The sequence below is a fragment of the Atractosteus spatula genome, chromosome 21, assembly GCF_055471065.1.
Source record: "Atractosteus spatula isolate fAtrSpa1 chromosome 21, fAtrSpa1.hap1, whole genome shotgun sequence".
In the NCBI taxonomy this organism is placed as follows: Eukaryota; Metazoa; Chordata; class Actinopteri; order Semionotiformes; family Lepisosteidae; genus Atractosteus; species Atractosteus spatula.
Genome location: NC_142726.1, coordinates 15,412,003 through 15,437,160, shown reverse-complemented (window position 1 = coordinate 15,437,160; position 25,158 = coordinate 15,412,003). Strand labels below are relative to the sequence as shown.

Genomic DNA, 25,158 nt, shown 5'->3' with positions numbered 1-25,158 from the left:
ACTCAAAAGGCATTTAAATGGCTACACTGTACAGGGCTACATAATTGCACTGTACAAAACACCGATACAGGTTTGCTTTTTAATTTATGCATGCATTTTAGTAAAGTGTTTTTCGAAACTGCTACTGCAGTTTCTTGTCATGCCTTCGTAGCCTTGAAGTGATTTTCCTTTGGGCTGGTTTCTTTTTAATCTCGTGTTCAGCGTAGAGTGCAATAAAACAAATATGAACGAAGAGGAAGAGGCTTCTCAGGCGACGAGACAGAGGTTTGAGGATCTCTGCAGGGCGCTGAATATGGACGAGGCGGCCGGCGATGAAGCCTGGAGGAATTACGAAAAAATCAACAAAAACTACACCTTAGAGGTAAGACAGGCGAGCCAAGTGCAATACAATCGCACCGGTTTAGAGACTATAAAATGGTAGTGATCCAAAAAGTCCCTAAGCAGAAACTCGCACTGACCAATCAATATTATTTCCTATTGCACTGCAGCCCAAGTAGCTTTTTTAAAAGAAAAAAAGGGGGTAAATATCCTCGTACAATGTAATTAAATTATTTTCTCTTACATTATTGTGAGTCTTAACGATGCGACGCGGAGGGGAGGGCCATCGGCTTGGCAACCTATCGTTATCGTTTCTGTGTGGCAAATTGCTCTTTTCAGCACAGGACCGACATCGTTATAGAAATGGTATACAATCTTGAACCTTTACTGAAATAAACCTGTATATGTCGTTTTCTGGGAGGCTTTAGTCGAGTAAAAGGTGTTTGCTGGGAGCAAACATTTTTAATTAATAATATATAACCTTTTTTAGATTATTGTTTTGTTATTTTGTTATTTTCAGAGTGTGAACGCTAATCAATGAATTAAACCAATTATTTTATTAGTAGACATTCCGACGACAGAACGATCTCCGATGAAAACTGATATCAATATTGTATTTGATAAAAACGTTTAGCCACATCTCAAGAATTATTATTATTATTGATCATGATGATGATGGTTTTCAGTTATTTGGTTGTATCATGATTGCTGTAACTTAACAAAATTTCTGGGTATGGCCCTTATTTCCATTTAAAAATTGAAATATTTTTCTTCAAATGAAAAAGAAGCTATTTACATAATCTAAAATAGATTACAATACTATAATATATAAAAAAAAGTGTTAAAGTGTTGCTTTCCAAATATTCAAGAATTCCAAGATACTGGTCCTCGAGTTCAGTGAGCAGGGCTTCAGAATTGATCTCCTTTTAATCTGAGCTCCGCATCACTGCTCCCAGCCCTGACTGGACTGGACACTGTCGTCATATTGTATAATCCAGTAGAAATATATCTTCACCAATTCCAATGCCGTGTCTCAACAAGCTGGCCACTTCTCCTCAGGGCACACCGAAATCCCTACAGACACACTGAAAAGCAGGGATACAGTAGCTACACTGAAAAAGGAGCCTCTTTTCAGATTCCACACTACAGAGCCCTGCCAGGAAGGCGCAGTGCCATATGCGAGAGGAAAAAAACATAAATCTTTGGCTCAGTGTGAGAAGTTTTGGAGGCATTAGTGTGCGTCTTACCTCCTCCTTTGTACTGAGGTCACCCTGAGGAGAGTACAGCAAAGGGCCACAGGCACTCTACTATGCAAAGCAAGGAAGTGCATATTCCAGGTATTGAAAACCCACAGGAACCCTGCAGGTCCGATGCAGATATCATGTGTTCTCCACCCCCCCAGAAGGGAATTGTGCTTAAAAACAACAGGAAGCGTGGGAGATGAAACACGAGCTCTCTCGGTGCTGGACTTGCAAGCCCAAGAGCTAGAGCCAGTGTTCAAGTCAAGTCTAGTTCAAGCTCATGTTTATTGTCATTATACTCATATACAGGTATTTGGTAAAACGAAATGCTATTTAGCTAGCTCTCAGACGATATGTAGTACAAAAAAAACAACAATACAATTGTATAATAAAAGAAAGACAGAGACAACAGGCAGTGCGCAAAACAACAACAGGCAGTGTGCAAAACAACAAAAAGGTAACAGGTAATGTGCTAAAACAACATCAGATGTGCAAAAACATGCATCAACAGAATGAAATAAAAGGATAGAAATTATGGGGCTTTTTGACATGTAAGGTAGAGGTAGATTTCAATGTGTGAGTTTTTGGTAAGAAAGAAGGCACTGTGAGGTTCAGATCATAGGTGAGAGGTGAGGTGAGAGTGAGAGAGGCTGGGAGTTTAATAGTTTGACAGTGCAGGGGTGCAGACGTGCCACCTCCCACCTCCCCCTGTCTCCTCTCCCCCGCAGGGCAGCAAGCTCCACTGGCTGGCCTGCTCTCTGTACGTGGCCTGCAGGACGGCCGTCCCCACTGTGGGCAAGGGCACGGCGGAGGGGAACTACGTCTCGCTGACCAGGATCCTGCGCTGCTCTGAGCAGAGGTAGGTACGCCAGAGGGTGGAGAGGCAAAGCCGAGAAGGGTGAAGAGCCATTCTTTCTTCTCATTCAGAGAAAACACGACCTCAGAGTGCTGATACTACTGCAGCTATCTTAATGGAAGAACCTCATGTGGGGCGTTAACTATTTTCAATTTGTCTGGTTGACTTGCTGGGATGAAAGGGCTTACCCATTGAGTTTACACAAGGCCCTCTATTTGGCAACATCCTTCCATGCGTTTTAAGGAACCACTATATCTTTAGAAGGTCGCGGTTGAATTGGAAAATGTCGGTCAGAAGTTTCGGAACATGCTTCATGCGATGAGATGTGCACGAGGCTGAGAGGAGCTGCAGTTTAGGGTAGTGATTGGGCTCCTGGATGCTTCAAATCCCTGTGAGCCAGTACTGTTGTACCCTTGAGTGAGATACCTCATTGACACTGTAAGGGGAAGATAGATAAGGTTGGACTCATGGTATGGTAATGCCAAATGTGTCCCGTTCTTTCATTTGCTACAGTCCGGCAGGAGACTGGAATCTTTCAGTCAGGAGAGTGAACAGAGGGACTGTCAGCAGGTTGAGCTCTTCATTTAAAAAAGCACTAAAAATAACGAGGTGGTCTCCTCTCAATATTCTTTATTTACACTTACGGCAATCTCATGCTTGTATTCACTGGGACTTGTATTAACATTGCTCATGAAAGGCCAGCAGTATAGCTGGACAGTTGCGTACACACGTAAGTCACTTTGGACAAAGGCATCAGCCAGACAAAGGAATATGACTGCAGGCTTGCCGCGCGAGGACGCAGGGCAGTGACCAAGCTGACTAGTGGCTAAACGGCCGCGTCCCTAACCACGGCTCCCCTGGCCTGGCAGCCTGATTGAGTTTTTCAGCAAGATGAAGAAGTGGGAGGACATGGCCAGCCTGCCCCCGCAGTTCCGCGAGCGCACCAGGAAGCTGGAGAGGAACTTCACCGTCTCCGCCGTCATCTTCAAGAAGTACGCCCCCATCTTCCAAGACATCTTCCGGGACCCCTCCCAGGACCCCCCGCGGGTGCAGAGGAGCCGCAAGCAGCGGTCAGTCCACCGGCCGGCCCCCCTGCTTTTTCCTGCATACCTGCCTGCCTGCTTTTCAGCTCCGTGACGAAAGGAAAGCCTGACGGTCTCTGTCCCATAGTCTTGAGCGTGAAAGCGGTGTCCAGCTGTGTCACCTTCTGGCCCCAAATGAGCTCAAGTCCAGTTTCTCATTGGCTCTGGCACAGCAACACACCAGTTATCTCTGTATTGCTTTCAGCTTAGTCCCGACCGGAGTCGTGCCACTAACTCCAGCTGTTAGCAGCTTGCAGTTTGCTCTGATCCTCCCTCAGCTGGAATTCTCCTTGCAGGGTGCTCACGCAGAGCTGGCCCTAGCTTTTTGGGGACCCCAGGCAAGATCTTGGAAAGGGGACCCTCCAGATCCCAGTTTACACATACACTACTATTACCAGCTCCCACCCAAACTTATTTTACTAGTCAGAACAATTAGATAAATGGATTATATAATTAGAAAACTATTTAAAATTATTATTGTTATTATTTTTATTATTATTATAGGCCTTCAAGAGCACATGAAAAACAAGAACAAGAAGCACACATTTTACAAAAATAACATATATTTTAACATTGAAACTAATAACATGCAACGGGACTACTAAACTTAACTTCTTGTAAACCACCTCAAGTAGTCTATATTTCTAGCTAGAAAATTGGCTTGTGTACCGTTCGCTAGTCACATGATCTGACTTAAAACCACATGGAATACAAATGTGTTATTACATACATGAATTGATTTGACGTACCTCTGTTTTGAAATCACTTATCCTGCTCTTCTTTACTCCATCTCATTTTCTCAGCGTCCTTTTGGGGGACCATATGCATTTATTATTTGCAGCTACATGATTTTAGTTTTAACTCATTACAACATAGTTTGCAACGCAAGTAAAAGGTCACGTGTAACGCTTGATTACATGTTAGATGTAATGAAAGATTTATAAAATTGATCGTCACAACATTTACTAATTTTCCGAAATGAAACAAACAGCACCCAGCGTAGCAGCAGCTGAAACTGCACTGATATCGTCATTTTACGCAGAAGACACAGAAGACGAGAGTCATTTACTGCACAGACAATGAAATGAACTGCTACACTTGCATTCGAAAGCAATAATATTATAATTTATAACTAACAGACTTTAATAGCCTAGATTAGCACAGCAGCAGTGGAAAGAGCCACTGAGGGGAATTGTTTAGGTTCACATTCGAACGTGCCGATTAAAAAAAATGTGCTGTGTTGCACACACCCCTAGTGGCTCCTAGTTCGCCCCAGACAAGAGCCGGCCCTGTGCTCACGACAGAGGATTGCTAAAGCATGGCTAACTGTTCTTATCTCCAGCAGACGCCACCCCTGCACCGTGTCGGAGGTCTTCAGCTTCTGCTGGATCTTGTTTGTTCACGCCAAGGGTGAGTAGGTCTGCAGGGGCGGAGGGAGGGTCCCTGCCGATGATCTCGCACAGCCCAACAAGTCCTCCGCAACATCAGAGCAAGCTGGTTATCTGTACAGTAGGTGCATTTGCACAGTGAGGACATATGGAAGAGAAGTACATTTTACTACTTTTAAATGCTATTTTGTGGTTCAAATAGTATTTTATGGCTTAAAAGCTGTGGGCAGAGGTATCTGCTTCAACTTTAAAACGTTTGTTTACAACAATGACTAAAGTGAATATTTCTCAGAAGCACGGCAAATGTGCTTCATATTCCAAGTGACAGGATTTGCTGTATTGGTTATTATGCTGGGCATTTGATAGGAAGTGTGGGCCTTGTGCTGTTTTGTAAAGTTTGCTCATTCTAAAGTTCACAGTTTTGCATCACCACATACTGTATCTTGTCACACAATAAGTAGAAGTCATAAGCTGTCCTTTATGTATTTTAAGTTTTTGCAGACTGAATATATATTTTGCTCTCATTTATATTATTAGAAACAGTCAATTAATTAATGTTTTATATAGATTAATAAATTAATTATTGTCATGAACTACATAGTGAATAACTAGAGTGCTAAATTTATGTTAATTTTATTCAGTTTTTGTTTCTCTTTATGGGAACACTACAAACAATAATCACTTAACAGCACAGTCCAGTGAGACTGTCTGCCTACAAACGCACACTTAACTTCATTTGTCAAAATTCCCATGGTCCCATCCTCAGTCCTCAAATACTACTATCTCCTGTGCTTTGCAATGTAAACATGGCATTCCACAACATAAATGTCCCCAGAATGTTATCAGAAGGATTTTAGAATGCTGGTAGGAGCTCACTTTATATTCTAGTGTCAGGGTATTTTGAGTTGGGAAGAAAGTGTGAATTTGTAACGTTTTATAATGCCCGATTTATTCAATACAGAAGATCTGTCAATATTCATAACAATAACTCAGATGACTTCAGTGTTTCGTGACAGTCTCGCATTAACACAGCAGCTGGCATTTAAGTAGATGTTTTTAACAGTGTTAATTTAATTGACCTCTTAATATGTAAGCTGAACTGTGCCCTTTGATCCAATCCGATGGTGAACGCTTTTCTCTGAAATAATGAACACATTGTCTTAACTCGCTAAACCAAAGAATCAAGAGCCACTGGTGCTATATAAGTGAGTCAGAGTTTCCACACATTAAGTTCAGGGCACACCTCCTGTGAGCTAAAAGTGTTCAATGTACACAGCAGTTTTTATGTGATAGTTTAAAGGCATCTACTTATTCGTTTACCAGATGTCCCTGAAAAAATGTACCTGAATGTATTATTACAGACACAATAGAGCAAGATTACTGCCAAGATGTGTGCAGTTGTAGAGGGGTTCTAATCTTTTTTTATTCTAATGTCTGACACTACATTAATACTACTTCAACTGATTGGTAATTTATTGATGGATGTTTTATATAGATAACATATAGCTTTGTTAAGTGCCTTGGGGCAACCTTGTTGTGAAAGGCGCTATATAAAAATAAATTGAAATTGAATCGAATATATATTGTTGAGGGCTTGGAAGTTGCTGACGGGATGATCACACTTTAGTGCTGCTTTCATCACTGTGCTCTGATAATTGATGACAATTACCTCTGATTGATAGTTCATTGATTGATTATTTACATAGGTAACATAGAATACCTGGCATATAACTGATAGATGGTTTGTACAGTAGATGTAGCATGTACTGTCAGCACGTATGTTGCTTGTGAGTCAGCTCTGAGGAAATTCAGGTTGTGACAGAGGAACAGTGAGTTTTGATTGGGCCTTGTGCTGCTTTTACAGTGCAGCTTTTTGAGGAGATTTTAAAATATTTGCAAACCCTGCAATTGGACCTTATATATGTGTCTGCTAGCACAGCAGCATATGACTGGTCCCACACTGGTGTGGATCTTTGGCCATCTCTGCATGGCCAGGAATTTGCTGATTCTAGGAAGGGGGGGGCAGCAGGGCTCTAGTATGTAATTGCTCAGCGTCAGACTGCTCAGAACGTGTCTTCCTAGGTATCGCGTGCTGTTGTGCTCGGAGCAGAAGGCTTTGAAACGCCCCTTCACTGCCCCTCAGCGCAGAGGGGCTCTGTCTGTGCATGCCACATCATGCACTGGCTTGCCAACACTTGCTCCTTGTCAGCTGGAAACCTGATTCCTCTCCAGACAGAAACGTAACTTATTGCTTTCATTGGTTTCCATGCCGAAGCCCGACTCCTCTGCTCTGATCGTTCAGCTTGGGTGCTTTGTGTAGGTGCCTGCACCCTGTGAGGTCAGTGCAGGCTCTGGAGTGAGATGGAAGGGGTGCTTCCCTCCCCAGTCAGCTGAACTGACATCTTGCTTTGTGAAGGGTGTTGCAGGCTTTCAATGTAATTGATGCAGAGCAAGAAAATAAAGTTGATGCAATGTGTTGAATTAGAGGTGCACTGCACCATGAAATGCATCCTTTGTTCTTGTTGTGTTGTAGATTTTTGAGTTAATGAAAAATAAATATTTAATAACAATATTTGTATTTTCAGGAGAGCTTTTGAGAGCAGCAATACAAACGTTGTGTACAACGGCAGATACTTCAGTACACTTGGATAACTAAGCAGGCAGCTGAATAAATGTGTCTATGTTTTGTGTGCAGGACAGTAACTTGCTGTTGTTTTAATGCTACTGTTGCCAGTGTACATGCTGTTCCATTCATTCACATGGGGTGTGGTAATCTAAATTAGAAAAGAATCCTGGATTGGGAATCTGAATTGGGGTTATACGAACAGAGCAGTATTATGAATTTGCAGTCCAAACCCACACACTTTTGAAAAAGGTATTTTACCCAGATTGTTTCAGCATACTGTAAAGCACAGCTCCTGTTTTTTTATCATCAGTATGAATTGGGCACATTTTTAATTTATAAATTTTTGATGAGTAAGGATTCTTAGTGGCAGATATGTAGAATATTTTATAGGTTACATTAAATAATAGTAATCTTTTTACAAGCATCATACCTTTATTACAGGGCAAAAATACAGAAAGACAATGGAATAATTCAGTGTAAGACAGAAATTCAAAGAATATCATATATAGTACAGAACTTAGCAATGTTGATATGAGTTATAGACCTTAATAGAAATAAAAAAAAAAACATAAAGGGCACCAAAATAACAGTAGTTTATCCTACAAGTCTGTACAGTGTGTTGAATAATTAAAACAAAGAAAGTATAAAACACAAGTGAACAAATAAAAACAATATAAAATAAACACAGATAATCTATTTTCTGTTCCCAGAAAACTGCAGACACCTATGTTTTTGTGGGAAAAAAAAATTATTACTCATTTGAAAACACTTGTTTAGAAATAATTATATTAGAATTAAAGCCTGTAGTTTTATTCCCATTTTGGGGAATAAAATATAACTCATTATCTGTGCTGTTTATAATTATTGAGCCCACTGTGCATACGATGGAGGAAACACTGCTTAATGAGAACGTTCATATTGTTGCAATGCAGCAAGTGCCGTAGTCGAGAGTTCAGACTGTGGATGTGGGATTGAGCCTTTCCTGCGTAACTCTGGGGCGCAGGATGATCGAGGTCCTGTGTGGGGCGAGGGGTGGGAGGGTCTGTGTGGCTGTGGTTTGTGAGCGGAGGGGGTGGAGAGCTACAGTAGGTATAGGCCCGAACACATTCCCGCAGGGGGCATCCTGTTTCTCTGTGCTAGCAGACTGTCTCAGGCCCCAGGCCTTATCATAGCAACCACTCGCAGATGACAAGTCAGGGCTTGTCTGTGAGAGAGCCTGGGCCCGCCAGGGCCAATGAGCACAGCTTCCTTGCTTCTGCGTCAGCCCGCTCTGTAGCTGTGCATGAAGACCTGCTCTTGAGCTGGCTGTGCACAGTTGTTATTTGCTTTTTGAGATCTCTCCCTGCTTGATCCTTCTTATTGTTTTCTCTTTGTGGGTGCTTTGATCTCTGTGGAAGGAGAGTAAGTAAACCATTATCTTCCCTGGAATTTGCTCCCAGGGTGTGACTTTTAGTGGGACGTGCACAGGATACTGTTGTGGAGATCTTAGGTTTTTTAAAAAAAATACTTTGTCTTAGGTTCCGTGTGACTAATCCAGAAATTGTTCTGATACACATTTGCTGTAGAAACAATTTAAATGCAAGATGTTTGCGTGTATTCCTGCTTTTAAGTTGATGTAGCTTTTTATTTCTGCAATATAGAGACGGCCTGCATGCAGTGCATAGGGTTAAATATATCAAAACTATTTTTAAATCTTGTTTAAGCAGTTGTGGCAAAGCATTCTAAAAGTTGATAGAAGCAGTTAAAAACCCCTTTTATTCTGTCAGTCACTCCGAGAGTACACTGTGTTTTATGCAAGAGTTGCTGTAGGTGCTGGTGAAGAGAACGTTCTGCCATTCAGAGGCTGCGACGGGTCCTGGGAAAGGCACAGGAAGTGAGAGGAGCGTGAGAGATGTGCCTGAGTGACTCGTGTGTGATCCCAGCCGGGGTGGGGCAGCGAGGTGACGTCTTTGGCCCAGTGCCATGAGGTCCTGGGGCTGCGTTGACTCGGCTCACGACTCAGCACATTAACACTGTTTTCAGTGTCAGTGTGTTGCAGTAAATAAGGAAGCGCATTGCTGATGAGACAGCTGAGGAGGGAAGTTTACCCTTTGGTTGACAAGGGAATTTGAGAGTCACTGGTAATTATAACCTTTATTTTATAATGGGCCTTTCATGGTCTCTTGAGGCTCTGCCACATAAAACAGACAATGAAAAGAGACAGGTGTACACAATTTAACTCAGTGGATTAACCTGGGTGTAAAAGAACATTAAGGTAGGATTTGAAAGTGATGATTGACTTGCAAGATTTTAATACAGGGGCTTTAATACAGGTGGCTTTGTGGCTAAGGATTTGTACCTGTGGCTGGAAGGTTGCCGGTTTGTATCCCGCGGCCGGCAGAGGGGTCCTCCTCTGTTGGGCCTCTGAGCAAGGCCCTGAACCCCAACTGCTCCAGGGGCGCTGTATAAATGGCCGACCCTGTGCTCTGACCCCAAGCATCTCTGTCCCCATCTGTGTGTCTGTGTGTCTCATGGAGAGCAAGCCGGGGTATGCGAAAAGACAAATTCCTAATACAATAAATTGTATATGGCCAATAAAGTGATCTTATCTTATCTTATTTTAGTGGTGCAGAACAGAAAGCACAGTCTCCATGTGTTTAAAACCTGGTATTTGGAACTGAAAGGGTCTCAAGAGTTGCAGGGGGTTAACAGCTCACTGATGTCATCCAGAACCAAACCATTCAAGCCCATAAAATTGGACGTGTGCTTTGCATTATTACATGTTGTTGTCTGCTTCCCTTATTCAGCATTAACTACAATGTCAGGTGTATATATATGTGTGTGTGCTATAACCCACTGAACAAAACACAAATGTGTAGGGTTTCAAATCCTGTATTCAGGCTGGAAACAATGCTATAAAGCAATGTCAGAATGGTTTCACTTCAATATAATTTCAGGAGCATTCATTTGGATTTTTTAAATCAAAAACCCTGTCTTAGGTCGGTGTTGTTGTGGAGGTCAGGGAGCTGCAGGTTCAAATCCTGAATTCTCAGGGGGCCAGCAGTGTTATTGCACCAGATGTATGAGGTAGAAATGCTGAGGCTCTTTCTGCATCACTGCTCCAACACGCAGTTTCTCTATCACAACTACAAGCTTATATTCTGTTTTACAGGCTAACCATGGAGAGAAGCCAGTTGCTCTTTAAAAAAACTGTCGTGAGGGAGATGCAGAGTTTTGGGGGGTGATCCGTATTCATGGCTTATTATTAGAAACTCTGCATGTGCTCTTTTATAACACCATAGTGTGCACTGTCTTGAAGCTGAAGAAGACATGATCTAAACATTTTTTTCAGCTGTGAAATGTTAGGATTGTTCTTATATTTTCTGGTCTTGGTTACATGTTCCTGTTTGTGTGTGTTTCTACTAGTTCACCTGCTTTCAGGGAAACCTCTTGAATGTTTTGATCTCTATCAAAGAACTGCGCAGATCAACTGTAAATCCTGGCAGTGTCCTTATTCCATAATGAATACATGGGGTGGGCATTATAACAGCTTAATGACCCGAGCTTGCAGTGAAGGAGATGGTTGGTTTTAGGTTAATATACAGTATGTGAGCCGCGAAAGACAAAGGCAGAGCAGTTTGTCATTTCAGCTCTTTTTCACAGGGAACTTCCCCATGATCAGTGATGACCTGGTGAACTCTTATCACCTGCTGCTGTGTGCGCTGGACCTGGTGTACTGCAACGCCCTTCTGTGCCCTGGACGCAAGGACCTGCTCAACCCTGGATTTAAAGGTACCGGCGTGGTGGGAGAGTGGATTCTTTTGAACCTTTAAAGAAGATGTAGGCAGATTGTAGGTTTTCCGGTCTATCTTTGATCTTTCTGTGAGGCTGCTGTACAGTTAGGCAAACTCCCTAACACTAGGGGATTCCTTATTAGAAAAAAAAGACATAATTTCTCTTTCTGGGACAAAGTCCCTTTGTACAAAGTTGTCACTTTCCTTCATCAGAGTCCTACATTTCTCTCTTCTTTTCCATGGCACGGAATCCTGTCTTTTCTGTACAGAGGTTTAGGTTGCAGACCACAGGAGGCCATTAACCCATCTTGAGGGCAGATGGAGCGCTGGGCAGAGCCAGTGAATTTCTCAGCCTCTGTGATAAATATATCTGCGCAAAGCAGCTGAGGGACAAAGCTGTGGGTCTGGCTGTCGGCGGGGGAGAGGAATGACAGTAACCTGGCTTAATAAAGACGACATGTGCTAATACTTAGTGGGTGGGGGGGAAACTGAAAAAGTTTCCATTGAGTCAGCAAAGTAAACCTGATCCTGATTTCTAAGTGGTTCCCTGCAGAGAAAGAAAGATAAACCGTACTCAAGTTTTACCATATGATAAACACACAGTATCTCAGAAGCTCTCCTTTTAGGCCTCCTCATCCTTCTTTTTTCCATGAAGGATTTGCAGATGTCTCAACGATCAAGAGCAGGCCGCCTTGGTAAATGGAATTAGATCTGGAGTTCACGAGGAATAACACCACCCAAGAATTTGCTTTGCAATTGTTGGGAGTGTTTAAGCACAACAAGATTTGGCTCAACCTGCTTGGTTAAGAGGTAGCCCCCTGGCCAGAGAACGAGGAGGCTCGACCCCCACCTTAGAGAGCAGAGTTAACCAAGTCGTAGCGGAGGTAGAGATGGGGTGCAGGAGTACTGTATAGCAAAAGACGGTAACGATCATATAAAACAGCTGGATGAGATTGACTTGTTTGCTGTTATCCCCATTGTTATCTGAACTTTCAATTAAGAACTTCCATTTATTGAAAACACCAACAACAAAAAACAGAGATTGCCAAGACGAAAAACTGCACTGTTTTTAAATTATATCTGCATCACGTGTCAATATAGCTTTGAACGTCTGGAGAATTTGCTGTGGAATGGAGGATTTCTTTTTCAGTTCAGAGCTGCAGTACTGCGTGAGCTCATCATGTCTGTGGTTTCAGTGAATTATATCTGGCGGCAGCTGCCCCCCCGTGTGGACCAGGGCTTGCTAACTGACCTGTGCGATTGTGTGCGTCGATCAGGTCTGCCCGAAGAGTTCGGCAGCAAGGACTACAAGCCCGGCCCAGGCCCACTGTGCTTCATCGAGAAGCTGTGTGAGCTGCATGACGGCCTGGTGCTGGAGGCCAAGGGGGTGAAGGAGCACTTCTGGAAGCCTTTCATCAAGAAACTCTTTGACAAGAAGGTAGGAGGCTGTCTTCCAGTGTGCTACCATACTGGCCCCAGTGTAAGGGGTGGTTCAGTGGCTCTGTAGCTAAGGATCTGTGCCTGTGGTTGGGAGGTTGCCGGTTCGTATCCCGCGGCCGACAGAGGAATCCTACTCCGGTGGGCCCCTGAGCAAGGCCCTTAACCATTACTGCTCCAGGGGTGCTGTATAAATGACTGACCCTGAGCTCTGACCCCAAGCTTCTCTCCCTCTCTGTGTGTCTCATGGAGAGCAAGCTGGGGTCTGTGAAAAGACAAATTCCTAATACAAGAAATTGTATATGGCCAATAAAGTGAAGTGAAGAATTTGCTACATTATCCAGTCACGGACATGCTGGCTCAAGGCCTAACTGATGGCGTGATGGTTAATTTATAATCTATACAATCAGGGCTGCTTGGCTTGGGCCTGCTTCAGGTGTACCATGTGTTTTATGAGGTGATAGAGTGTGGAGTTTGGCTTGCATGCTCACCACTAGCCAGCTGCGAGACCTTCACTGCTCACAGTTTAATCAGCCCTGACCAGAGTTACTTACTTCGTATTCCTGTCACAGACCAGTTTTTTTTAACCCCTCTTTTTCTTTAACAGATTTTAAAGGGAAAGGAAGAAAACCTAACCGGTTTTTTGGATCCAGCAAATTTTGGAGACAGTTTGTAAGTTGCAGTCCCTCCTGATCTGCCCCTGTCCACTCTCAGGATCAAAAATGTACCTGGATTTGAACAGTGCCAGGGTTCAGCGCATGCTTGTAAAACTAATCACTATGCGTGTTAGATGTGATACAAACACTTGTGTGATTTTAGATGATATTATATAAAAATGTTTTGTTTACGAGTGGGTTGGTTTAAAATATAACTTTGTGAACTGAAAACAGAAATGAAGGAAGGAGGCGTCAGGGTTGGTTTCAGCATGTAGAACTCTTTTAGCTCCTGACAACAATAAATGATTTCGTTTTCTCTGCTGCTATCACTTCCTGAATCCCAAGATCATGCTGTATGTTGTGCTGGCAGTGTTCTGAACACTAGTGGTCAGTCTCCTTTAGGTAAAACAAGTGGTTGTGTGGTTAGAAAATATCAGTGAGCACTGCCAGGGAGCAGAGACCTCTCAGTGCCGCAGTGAGACCCCGTAGTCACCTGCAGCCTCTCTCTCCTCCTGCGTGCTGCAGCGCAGCTCTGAACAGGGTGTATGAGGAGCACGTGTTGGCGACAGGGAGCCTGGACGAGAGGATATTCCTGGCAGAGGACGCCAGCGAGGAAATTGGCACACCTGGGCAGCACCACTGTGTGGGAGCAGCAGAAGCCATGGATCACAGCACTGAGGCTCACAGCCAGAGCAGAGTAAGAGACGCTTCCACACGGGATCTGGGTAGTCTAGGAATGAGGCGGTCACTACAGACATCTACACGCGACCCACTTAGCACAAAGACCTTCTGTTCAGAAGAGATAAATGTAGAATGCATGATCTGATTTTTAGCATTGCCTACTTTCTGCTTAATGTCTAGACATGCAGAGTTAATGCATTTGGATTTTGTGTGGACTGGAGTACACAATCATTTACTCCGATTTCTGTAAATACATGTACATGTGTGTGATATCGGGGACACCCCAGCAGTGCTGAAATCTTGGGGGACTCTAGCATCACACTGAAAGCCGTGACTTGTAACCCTTGCCTTGCCAGGCCCACGCCATGCGTCTCTCCACTCCGCTCACCGGCCGCCGGTACGTCCAGGAGAACAGCCAGCAGGGCACGCCTGTCTCCATGGCGACGCAGAGCGTGAGCCGACTCCACGGCCTGCTCAGTGGGCTGAAACACGGACCCAGCGCCAAACTGGCGCAGGCGCTCAGGTCAGCGCAGCCTCTGCCTCCGCGCATAATCTGCCCTTCGAGGGCAAGCTAAATTTGGCGTTTTATGGAATGCCAAGACGCTGGAATAAAAAAACCTGTGACCTCCCTGGTGTCTGTGCAGAGCAGGGATACCTGCAGTGAAGTGTTCAGTCCAGTCCGGTCCCCAGTGGCAGTGCAACAATAATAATAATTGCGCTTTCGTGGACACTCCACTCAGAGCATTTTACAGGTACTGGGGACTCTTCTCCACCACCACCAGTGTGTGGCCCCAGTGCACCAATACTCTCCCCACACACCAGCTCTCAGTGGGGAGGAGAACAGAGTGACGAGGCCAGTTCATAGATGGGGATTATTAGGAGGCCATGATTGGTAAAGGCCAGGGGGAAACTTGGCCAGGATGCCCTGGGATTTTTCTTGACCACAGAGAGTCAGGACCTCAGTTTTGCATCTCATCCGACAAGCAGAACAAGCTACCCCAGCCTGCTGAAGCTGATACTTTGTTTTTTTTTAAAAATAGATGGATGAGATCCTGGGATCAGTTAACTCCTAACTACCACGCCGACTGGATGAGCTGAATAGCTCCTCTTGTTTGCACCAGCTCTTGTGTTTGTATGCTTGCACTGGCCTGGCGGGGGGAGATGCATTTGAAACAGCAGCGGAGGAGGAGGTTCAGATTTCTTGCGCTGTCCCTTTTGTCGTCTTCTCGCTGTGAGTGTGCCCCGCCCAGGATACAGTCGGACTGGGCGGTTGCGCTGCACTGCTGCTCACTGACGCCCGCCCACCCCGTGTGACTTGTCTGTAGGTCGTGCGCCAGAGACCCTACCCTGGTAATAACCAGCAGAGTCAAAGAGATGTTCGAAACATTCTGCCTTCGCTACAACGGGAAAGGAGAGGAGAATGCCAGCCTGTTCAAGGGTCAGTATCCCAGATAGCTCACTACTTCAAGCCTGTTTCGTGGTGCTGTTTGCTAGTATGTGGGATTTGCACTGGGAAGCATCTTGCAGCATCACAGATTGTCAGTAAGAACCTACAGGTTGTAGTGTTACAGCTTCCTTACCAGGTACGTGTGCTTTAATATTTGATATTTAAAAGTCGGGTTTTCATATTTGATGGGGCAAATTGTATAATAAACATAAAGCACCAGCTCTCTAAGAATTCCTGGTCTTCTCATTCCTCAGACCTCACTGTGAAGTATTTCCGCCTGGCCGAAGCGCTGTACTACAAAACGCTGGAGACGGTGATTGATCAGGAGAGGAAGAGGCTGGGGGACACCGACCTCTCTGTAAGCCCTCCTTTCCCTCTTGGCAGACGCTGCACGTGACAGTATGAGCCTGTGTATCGACCCAGACACAGACATACGTGCCGGCTTCCTATATCTCCAATGAGCTCATTCGACAGTGGTCGCTTGTTAGGATGAGCGAGTGTTTAATAACAAGAGGGCTCGTACTGAGTGACTTATGGATCAAGCTCATTACAAAATACCAGGTGCCTAGTACTTCGGCCTCCATCTGTACAGAAAACAAATGCTTTCTGTTTTTGTTTTTTTTTGTTCGTTTTACGTTGCTGCCTCTGAAAGGGCATCCTGGAGCAGGACATATTCCACCGCTCGCTGCTCGCCTGCTGCCTGGAGGTGGTCATCTTCTCCTACCGACCCCCGGGAGAGTTCCCCCGCGTCCTAGAGATCTTCCACCTCCCGCCATACCAGTTCTATAAGGTAAGCAGGCCAGCTGGGCAGCGAGCACAGGTGCACAGCTCTGGGCAGAACCCAGCAGGCCTCCTAGGTCTCCTTAAATCGGCAGCAGAGGACTGGTGGCCAGTCAAGGCAGTGAATAGATTATTAAGAGCAGAGGTGGAATGAAAGCCCTCCTGGACGACGCACTCTGTAGAAAAACACAACCACTGCCCAGAGCTATGGTCGCATTCTATTGTTGTGTACTGTTAGTGTAGGGACATTCGCAGCAATTCAACAGTTCATTTTTTAATTGCCAGGTCACATCCTGGTGAGATGTCACTAAACTGCAGTGGCCACCAGGGCTGGAGTTTGGTGTTCGTAGGCACTTTCACTCTGAAAGTTGCAAAAAGCCAATTGAATGACGTCGACTGACATGATGCACTTTAAACTATTCTAATGCTAAACCACAGGATTGATGGAGCGAGTCGAGCGACCATCTCTTCGATACGTCTAGTTTCTAGAACAGCCGCTAGACAGCGGATGATTATTGATTTGGAGCACCTAGAGTCGATCGCAAGCGTGTTGTTTCAGCACTGGTGTTTCCCTCCTTCGTAGGCCCTAAAAATGTGCCTACAGTGCCTGATGGGAAATCCGGCACTGGTGGCCACACCTGGGGTTGGTGGTGCTAACCATTCCCTGCAGCTACACAAGTTGTTATCACTAGCCATTCCAGTGCGCGTTACTGAAACCCGTCCTGTGTGGTTCAGTGAGGTACCAGGCTGTGCCGTTGAGTGGGATCCAGGGATCCACCAGCACTGGGAATGACTGGGCTTGCCCCCGCAGGTGATCGAGGTGCTGGTGCGGGCGGAGGAGGGGCTGTTCCGTGAGGCGGTGAAGCACCTGAACCGGGTGGAGGAGCAGGTCCTGGAGAAGCTGGCCTGGAAGGGGGAGTCGCCGCTGTGGGAGAGCATCCGGGAAGCAAAGAACAGGGCTCCAGCCTGCCAGGAGGTCAGCTCTGGCCCTGCACGCTGCACACGAGACACACCAACACCGCACACAGGAGTCCTTCATACAAAGGCTTGTGGGAGTATAGAACAAGCCACCAAGCCAGGTGGTTGTAGCTCATACCCTGGCTCACACGGCTGCAATGGGCCCGAAAGTGTGTTCGCTGCACACACAGCGTGTAACAATCACCCTACACTGTGAAACGTGACAGGACACATATTCAGGACACAGCAAACAGCTCCGAGTACAGACCTCCCTGCACCCATGTGTTTCAGGTGATGCAGCCTCAGCACCTTGAGAGCACAGAGAGCCCCAGTGCCTCCAACACCCCTGTGACACCCAGCAGGCTCAGCGAGATCCGTGCGGGGAAAGGTGAGCACCCTCCCCTGCGGACGGGACCTCTGGGCCAAAGCGTTAATTCATCGAATGAGTCAATTAAGTGAATCAGAAGAAGAATTGGAATACCAATCGTTATGAAAAGAAGGGGTGTTTCATCTACAAATACCAGCCTGTTGTGGTTGCCGCCAGTTTCTGCGGTTATTCTGTGAGTTCTGAGGATGTGTTCATTTTTCCGTACGGAAGACCACCTTACAAATTAGCTACCAGGCTCGGTATTAGGATGTCGTTGCCATGGCTGCCTACTGCCCTCTCTCTCTCTGTGTGTCCCCCAGGGGCGTCAGTGTCTCCCGCCACCCTGCACGACCGCTACAGCTCGCCCCCGACAGGCACCGCGCGGAGGCGGCTGTTCCTGGACAGCGACTCCACCCCCGAGGCCGGCAGTCCAGCCAGAGCCCCCCAGCCCCCTCTCGTAAGCAGCGTGCCCGTGCAGAGCATCGCCGCCGAGGCCATCTCCATCACCCCCGTGCCTGGACAGACCGTGGTCACCATGGCGACCGCCACGGTCACCGCCAACAACGGCCAGACAGTCACCATACCGGTGCAAGGTAACGGGCCTGCCGCCAGAACCGCATGTACCGATGGACTCTGATAATGACACTCATAATAATAATAATAATAATAATAATAATTGCTTACACTTCTATAGCGCTTTTCTGGACACTCCACTCAAAGCGCTTTATAGGTAATGGGGATCCCCTCCACCACCACCAGTGTGCAGCCCCACCTGGATGATGTGACAGCAGCCATAGTGCGCCAGAACGCTCCCCACACACCAGCTCTCAGTGGGGAGGAGAGCAGAGTGATGAAGGCAATTCATAGATAGGGATTATTAGGAGGCCATGATTGGTAAGGGCCAGGGGGAAATTTGGCCAGGACGCTGGGGTTACACCCCTACTCTTTTCGAGAAGCACCCAGGGATTTTTAATGATCAGTCGAGTCAGGACCTCAGTTTTATGTCTCATCCGAAGGATGGCACCTTTTTACAATATAGTGTCCCCGTCACTATACAGGGGCATTAGGACCTACACAGACCGCAGGGTGAGCGCCCCCTGCTGGCCCCACTAACACCTCTTCCAGCAGCAACCTTAGTTTTCTCCAGGAGGTCTCCCATCCAGGTACTGACCAGGCTCACACCTGGTGAGCTTCAGTGGGCTGCCAGTTGTGAGTGGGATGCTGGCCATACCACCCTGAATAATTACGGTTCACCTGTTCCAGGTATCGCCAACGAGAATGGCGGCATCACCTTCATCCCTGTCCAGGTGAGCATGCCCAGCCAAGCGGCGGGTGTTGGGGGTTCCCTCCAGCCGCTGACGGCCCAGACTCTCTCGGGAACTCTAACCACGCAGCAGCTCGGCGGTGTGGCCTCGCAGGTCTCCGCACAGAACACGCCACCCGTGGGGCAGCAGGCCAAGGCACCTGCAGCTCACAGCCCAGCCGAAAACAAGCCCAGGAAGACCGGCTCCCTGTCGCTGTTCTTCCGGAAGGTAAGCGCTTTACAGGTAATGGGGATCCCCTCCACCACCAGTGTGTAGTCCCCCCGGATGATGCGACGGCAGCCAGAGTGCGCCAGTCCGCTCCCCACACACCAGCTCTCAGTGGGGAGGAGAGCAGAGTAATGAAGCCAGTTCAGAGATGGGGATTATTAGGAGGCCATAATTGGTAAAGGGCAGGGAGAAATTTGGCCATGAGTCCTGGGTAACACCCCTACTCTTTTCGAGAAACGCCCTGGGATTTTTAATAACCACAGAGAGTCAGGACTTCGGTTTTACGTCTCATCCAAAGGACGGAGCCTTTTTACGGTATAGTGTCCCCGTCACTATACTGGGGCATTAGACTGCAGGGTGACCGCCCCCTACTGGTCCCACTAACACCTCTTCCACAGCAGCCTTAGTTGTTGCAGGAGGTCTCCCATCCAGGTACTGGCCAGACTCACACCTGCTGGGCTTCAGTGGGTTGTCAGTTGTGGGTTCCAGGGTGATATGACTTCTGTGCATTTTGACACTCTTGGCTGGTGTTTCTGGTCGCACCTCGGCTGTATCTTCTCGCGGCTTTGCGACGGAGCTCAGCCTGACCGTCTGTCTGACTCTCGCTGCCTGGCAGGTGTACCACCTGGCCAGTGTGCGGCTGCGGGACCTGTGTGCCAAGCTGGACATCTCCGCCGAGCTGCGGAGGAGGATCTGGACATGCTTTGAGTATTCGCTGGTCCACTGCACTGACCTCATGGTGGACAGGCACCTGGACCAGCTCCTCATGTGCGCCATCTACGTCATGGCCAAGGTGAGCAACCAGCAGCTTTTCCTTCTCCCTGCCACACTTTCTGATCCAGCACTTGGTGGGCCACTTAGTCGAAGAAAGTAGCTGCCTGGAAAACAAAGGCACTATCAAGTAGTTTTGTGATTGACATGCAGGCCACATATTTCATTTAGTCTGGGAATAGGACCCAACGTGCAATGTTTTTCTATTCTGGGCATCCGATGTTGAATACGCGTTCATATTGTTTCTTTTTATTTACCTTATGGTTTTGTTTTTCCCTGCCGTTACATTAAAATCTCCCCCCGAAATGTCTTCTTGCTTTCTTGCAGGTGACCAAAGAAGACAAGTCATTTCAGAATATAATGAAGTGCTACAGGACACAGCCCCAGGCCAACAGCAGTGTGAGTAGGATCGTGTGGTCTCTCCACGTTTATATTAATAACACACAGAGCTGGAGGGCAGAGAGACAGCAGGACAGGGGCTGTGCCCTGAGGGTATAGCTCTGTATTTTTCCACTGGCTCCGCGGCCAAGACACACTGCTGCACTGCTCTTTCTGCAGCTCTGTCGTGTCTCCCTTACTCCTGCTGGGCTTGAAGCAAGCCACTGAATTGCACAAGGTGCTGAAATTCACATGTGCTCAAATATATTCGAGAAACGCTGTAAATTCCATGGAGTTACCGAGAAACCATGTCAGACTACTTTCCCGTTCAGAAATTAACCGAAGTTCTTGAAATGTGTGATGTTGTCCCTAGTGTAATGGAGTTTAAAGCAAAAGGTCAGGAGGAGGTCAGACCTTAGTCTCGCCCACTTCCACCTGCCTACTTAAAAATATCCCGCTCCCCGCCTGCGCATTTCGATTTTCGCTTGTTTCTTTCAGTGGAGGAGTCAAAAAAGGTCTACAGAGCTCTCTGTGTCTCAGCAGGCAGAGTAGCAGGAGTCCTTTTTCAAGGTGTCCTGTTTGCTACCCTGTTATTCGAAACATTATTTATTCCTCCATTTGATCTCCGATACCCATGACTAATACTTGTATTTTGTCTGGAAACACCTTAACTCATGCGAGCTAAACTCAACTACCCAACATTGTTGTTTACTAGAGCTGGTATTTACATGTAGGATTGATACCGAGGTTCATTTGAAATAAAACGTCTGTAGAGTTATGCAGTATTATGTGGTAACCTCCTTTTCTGCAGTTAACACTTTTGTTCCATTTGAAATCTAGTTATTTCAAGTAGGCAGCACTTTTTTCCTCTCAAGGTCTTTTTTTCTGAGACACACAACACTGAGATACTACGTATGTCATACTGTCCTCACAGGCGCAATCATATGAAGGGAGGCCCTTTGTACGCTGTGGGCATGCTTTCACTCATGTGTCCTTATGTGGCATAAACAGATTCCCTCTTTGTCCACCACTCTAAACAAGAATATTCCTTTCGCATTAGCAAGTGCTCTAGCTGAACAACACCTCAGGTCCTGTCCCCCTGCAGAAACAGGACTGTGGCTGGTCTGGCTGCAGTTCCCCGCTGTCTCCAGCAGGGGGCCTCAGTCTCACGGCGTGGTCTTCCTCCTGCAGGTGTACCGCAGCGTGCTGATCTCCAGGCGGAGGCGGCGGAGCTCCGGCAGCAGTGACAGCAGCGCGAGACACAGCTCCCCCAGCGAGGCTGGCCGAGAGCATGGTAAGACCAACCGGCTCTCCTCGCAGGGCTAGGGGGACCCGGAGAATCGGGGTGCAGGGCCGCAGTACAGCATACTTGGCTAGGGGGACCCGGAGAATTGGGGTGCAGGGCCGCAGTACAGCATACTTGGCTAGGGGGACCCAGAGAATTGGGGTGCAGGGCCGCAGTACAGCATACTTGGCTAGGGGTACCCAGAGAATTGGGGTGCAGGGCCGCAGTACAGCATACTTGGCTAGGGGTACCCGGAGAATTGGGGTGCAGGGCCGCAGTACAGCATACTTCATGAGGAACTAGATTGATTTCCAGTTTTCAGATTATATGGAGGCGGTTTAATGTGTTCATCTGAGTAATTTAGTGAGTTTTCAAGTTCCAGAGAGGCAACGGTAATAGAGCTACTAGGGGCCATTGAGGTTGCCTGCCTTCCATGTTCCAGCCAGTGTGTTCATAATCACAGTACCTGTCTAAAGCAGAAGCCCTGCTCGGCTGCAGCAGGCCTTGCGGTGTGGTGCTGATTCCTGCTGTCCGCCTGTCTCCTGCCGCCCTCCAGCCAGCCGAGACTCCAGCCCCGTGCCCATGCGCTCCAGCAGCACCCTGCCCGTGCCGCAGGCCAGCAGCGCCCCCCCCACGCCCACCCGCTTGAGCAGTGCCCCCCCCGGGCAGGAGGAGGAGGAGGAGGAGCGGGGTGACCTCATCCTCTTCTACAACAACGTCTACGTCAAGCAGATCCGCGACTTCGCTCTGCGCTACTCGCCCGTCTCTCTGGCCGCACCAGGGGTAAGAGGGCCACTGGGCTGGGGGCAGGGCTGGCATTCTAGGCCCATGGGGTGGCATGATTCATTCAAGCAAACCAGTTTATCCCAGGCCTAAAGCAGGTAATCATTAAGATCACTTATTGGCCAGATACAATTTCTTGCATTAGGAATTTGTCTTTTCGCAGACCCCCAGCTTGCTCTCCATGAAACACACAGCCAGAGAGAAACTGGGGGTCAGAGCATAGGGTCAGCCATTGTACAGCGCCCCAGGAGCAGTAAGGGCCTTGCTCAGGGGCCCAACGGAGTAGGATTCCTCTGCCGGCCGTGGGATTTGAACCCGCAACCTTCCTGATCCTTAGCCACAGTGTCACCGCTCTGGTATACTTAATACTTAAACTACAACAGCCCCGAGCCTCCTGGGCTGAGAGTCTGTGCCTAAGCAGTGTCAATCAAACTAATGCTGGTATACTTTCCCTGAAAATATTAAAGAGAATGAATAACGCTTCTACTTTAACGTAGTGTAGGAAAAAGATAAGCTCCTACTTTGTGATCAGGTGCTGCCATCTTGTGTACGCTGCATGATTAACCTCTGCTGCCCAGCGCTTGGTGAAGTCCTGCGCAACAGGGGCAGTGCAAGCCTTTTATTGTGGTTCACGCAGGAAAAATGACGTTTTTTTTGGTTAAGTGCAAAGGCTTCTGGGATGCTTTTGTCACGTAGGGCGTTGTAGAAAATGAAATTGCACTGCACAGGGAGGGGCCCAGGGGCAGCAGGTGCTGGGGTACGGGCTTGCGAGGGGTGAGCGGCGTGCCCGGAGTTCAGCTGATCCGCCGCTGTGCTGTCTCCCCGTTACAGACCGAGGCTCCACCGCTGTCGCCGTACCCCGCCATGAGAACGGCGTCCCCCCGCAGGGTCCTGCTCTCCCAGAACCACTCCATCTACCTCTCCCCCCACAAGAACACCAGTCCTCTGTCGACCCGGGACAAGATCTTCTACTACATCAGCAGCAGCCCCTCCAAGGTCTGTGACTCGGCCTGCAAACTCTGTTCACTTCTGCAGGGACTGTGGCCACAAATTTGGAACAGCATCTGGTTTATAATAACTAACCAACTTCAAGTTCCTCCAAGCAATGCTGAATTATTGCAGCTCTAGGGCTGAACATGCATTATGATTTTTTTCGAACCCCATGTACAAATGCCATCCACTGTCCTTTATTTGTAATTTATCGAATATTTCATGAAATGGCAAAAGCAAGCAACCAAATTGCATGACCTTGCTTCTTTTAAAACCACTGAAGTTGATAAAATCGAGATCAGCTGCCACAAAGCAGCCAGGTTCATTACATGACCGTTGTGGCCATCTGAAACTCGAGTCGCCGTGTCGGAGGTCACAGTCCTTTCAGCCTGTAAACGGCCGCTTCCTCCCCCCTCTCTTGTGAGCAGAAGCTGCGCGAGATCAACAGCATGATCAAGACCGGCGAGACGCCGACCAAGAAGCGCGGCCTGCTGCTGGAGGAGGGCGGCCAGTCGCCGGCCAAGCGGCTGTGCCAGGACAACCAGACCGCCCTGCTGCGCCGACTGCAGGACGTGGCCAACGACCGGGGCTCGCACTGAGGGCCCGGCTCCCCGGAATCGGGGTACCCCCAGCCCTGACCGGTGCTGCCATCCCTCATGCTGGAGCTCTGAGAGCTCCCCAGCAGTGCGCAAGCCTGTTACCCTGTACTCCTCTGCAGCGTGGCTCTGTGAAGCGTAGGAGTCCTTGCACTCTGAAAGCGAGGTCAGCAAAAGGTCACGGTGCTCATACCAGCAAGGCGCAGGGGGAAGAAACATGAAGACCCTGCAGCCCTGAGAGACCAGACTCTAAAGGGATGCTGCACTGGTGTGCGTCGGGTGCCGTGGCGTAACTAGAACGCTTTTTAGAGGCAGGATGGTTACATCTGTGCTTCACGACACGCAGTAGACTTTGAACTCTTCCTGCGTTTTAATGAACTGAAATGCCTTTATCATGACTATCGTGTGGGATGAGACAACCTCTCCCCTCTTTCATTCTCGCAGGCTCACCCATTAACTGTGTCTCAACCTTTCTGCCTGGTTAAAAAAAATTATCAGCCTTTTATCAGTAATAGAATAAAGTGACTTCCACATGTTCAGAAAGAATCATTAGTATCATGGTTTCAAACATTTTAAAAGCAATACTTTTAAAGTGATATTTTATTAAATTGGGAAAAAAAAGCCATGATAAATTTTATAATTCGTTTGTATAATGTTTAATACATTTTGTGATGAAAGCAGCATGAAATGCAGGAATAAAGCACAGTATTACATACAGGCAATCCTAACTTACTAGCACAGCAAAGCTCTTTCGTATGTTGCTTTTTAGGATAGTCTCCTTAACTTTTGAAAAATCAGAGTTTTTTAGGAGCGAATGGCATTGACTGAAGTATTTCCAATTTCAAGAAGTTTTATTGCACAATTCTAGTCCAGTCATTGCGATTTGTAACTTCTACATTTTTTTTTGCAGGAGAAAGACAGAATCCCTTTCTATTAGACAGAATAATGTATATACCTGTATATAAAATTTATTTATATTAATCAACTGTGATTGTCGAGTGCCTTGTATGTTCTGGACAATGTACTGTAGTGTGCTTTCTTCTAGTGCACGCCCCTTTGTGGTTTGGCTTTTGGATGTATGTGCGTATTCTGCAATTCGAATTTTACAATTCTGCAAAAGCAAAACCCCTGTATAAATAAAATATTTTTGGGGAAAAAGGTGGTGTGCTACTTGCATTAATCCATTAAGTGTTTAGAAAGGCCTTAAACAAAAA

General features: G+C 47.0%; 1 protein-coding gene across 3 annotated transcripts; it reads left to right on the top strand.

Moving 5' to 3' along the window:
• Window positions 1–25,102, top strand: rbl2 (retinoblastoma-like 2 (p130)). Of its 3 annotated transcripts, XM_088938775.1 has the most exons (23): window positions 1–70; window positions 202–361; window positions 2,288–2,418; window positions 3,285–3,485; window positions 4,843–4,907; window positions 11,154–11,282; window positions 12,562–12,722; window positions 13,329–13,393; window positions 13,903–14,074; window positions 14,415–14,581; window positions 15,384–15,496; window positions 15,760–15,863; window positions 16,158–16,295; window positions 17,097–17,261; window positions 17,534–17,630; window positions 17,930–18,202; window positions 18,873–19,141; window positions 19,758–19,934; window positions 20,240–20,311; window positions 21,482–21,584; window positions 22,132–22,358; window positions 23,190–23,354; window positions 23,777–25,102. In XM_088938775.1, exons 2-23 carry the CDS (start codon window positions 224–226, stop codon window positions 23,945–23,947), a joined length of 3,303 nt encoding a protein of 1,100 aa, XP_088794901.1. In that variant the 5' UTR covers window positions 1–70; window positions 202–223; the 3' UTR covers window positions 23,948–25,102. The 3 variants fall into 3 exon arrangements, with proteins under 3 accessions (XP_088794901.1, XP_088794902.1, XP_088794903.1); XM_088938776.1 differs by lacking the exon at window positions 1–70 and having other exon boundaries at window positions 148–361; XM_088938777.1 differs by lacking the exons at window positions 1–70; window positions 202–361; window positions 2,288–2,418; window positions 3,285–3,485; window positions 4,843–4,907 and adding an exon at window positions 8,850–8,912.
• The last annotated feature ends 56 nt before the right edge of the window (window positions 25,103–25,158 follow it).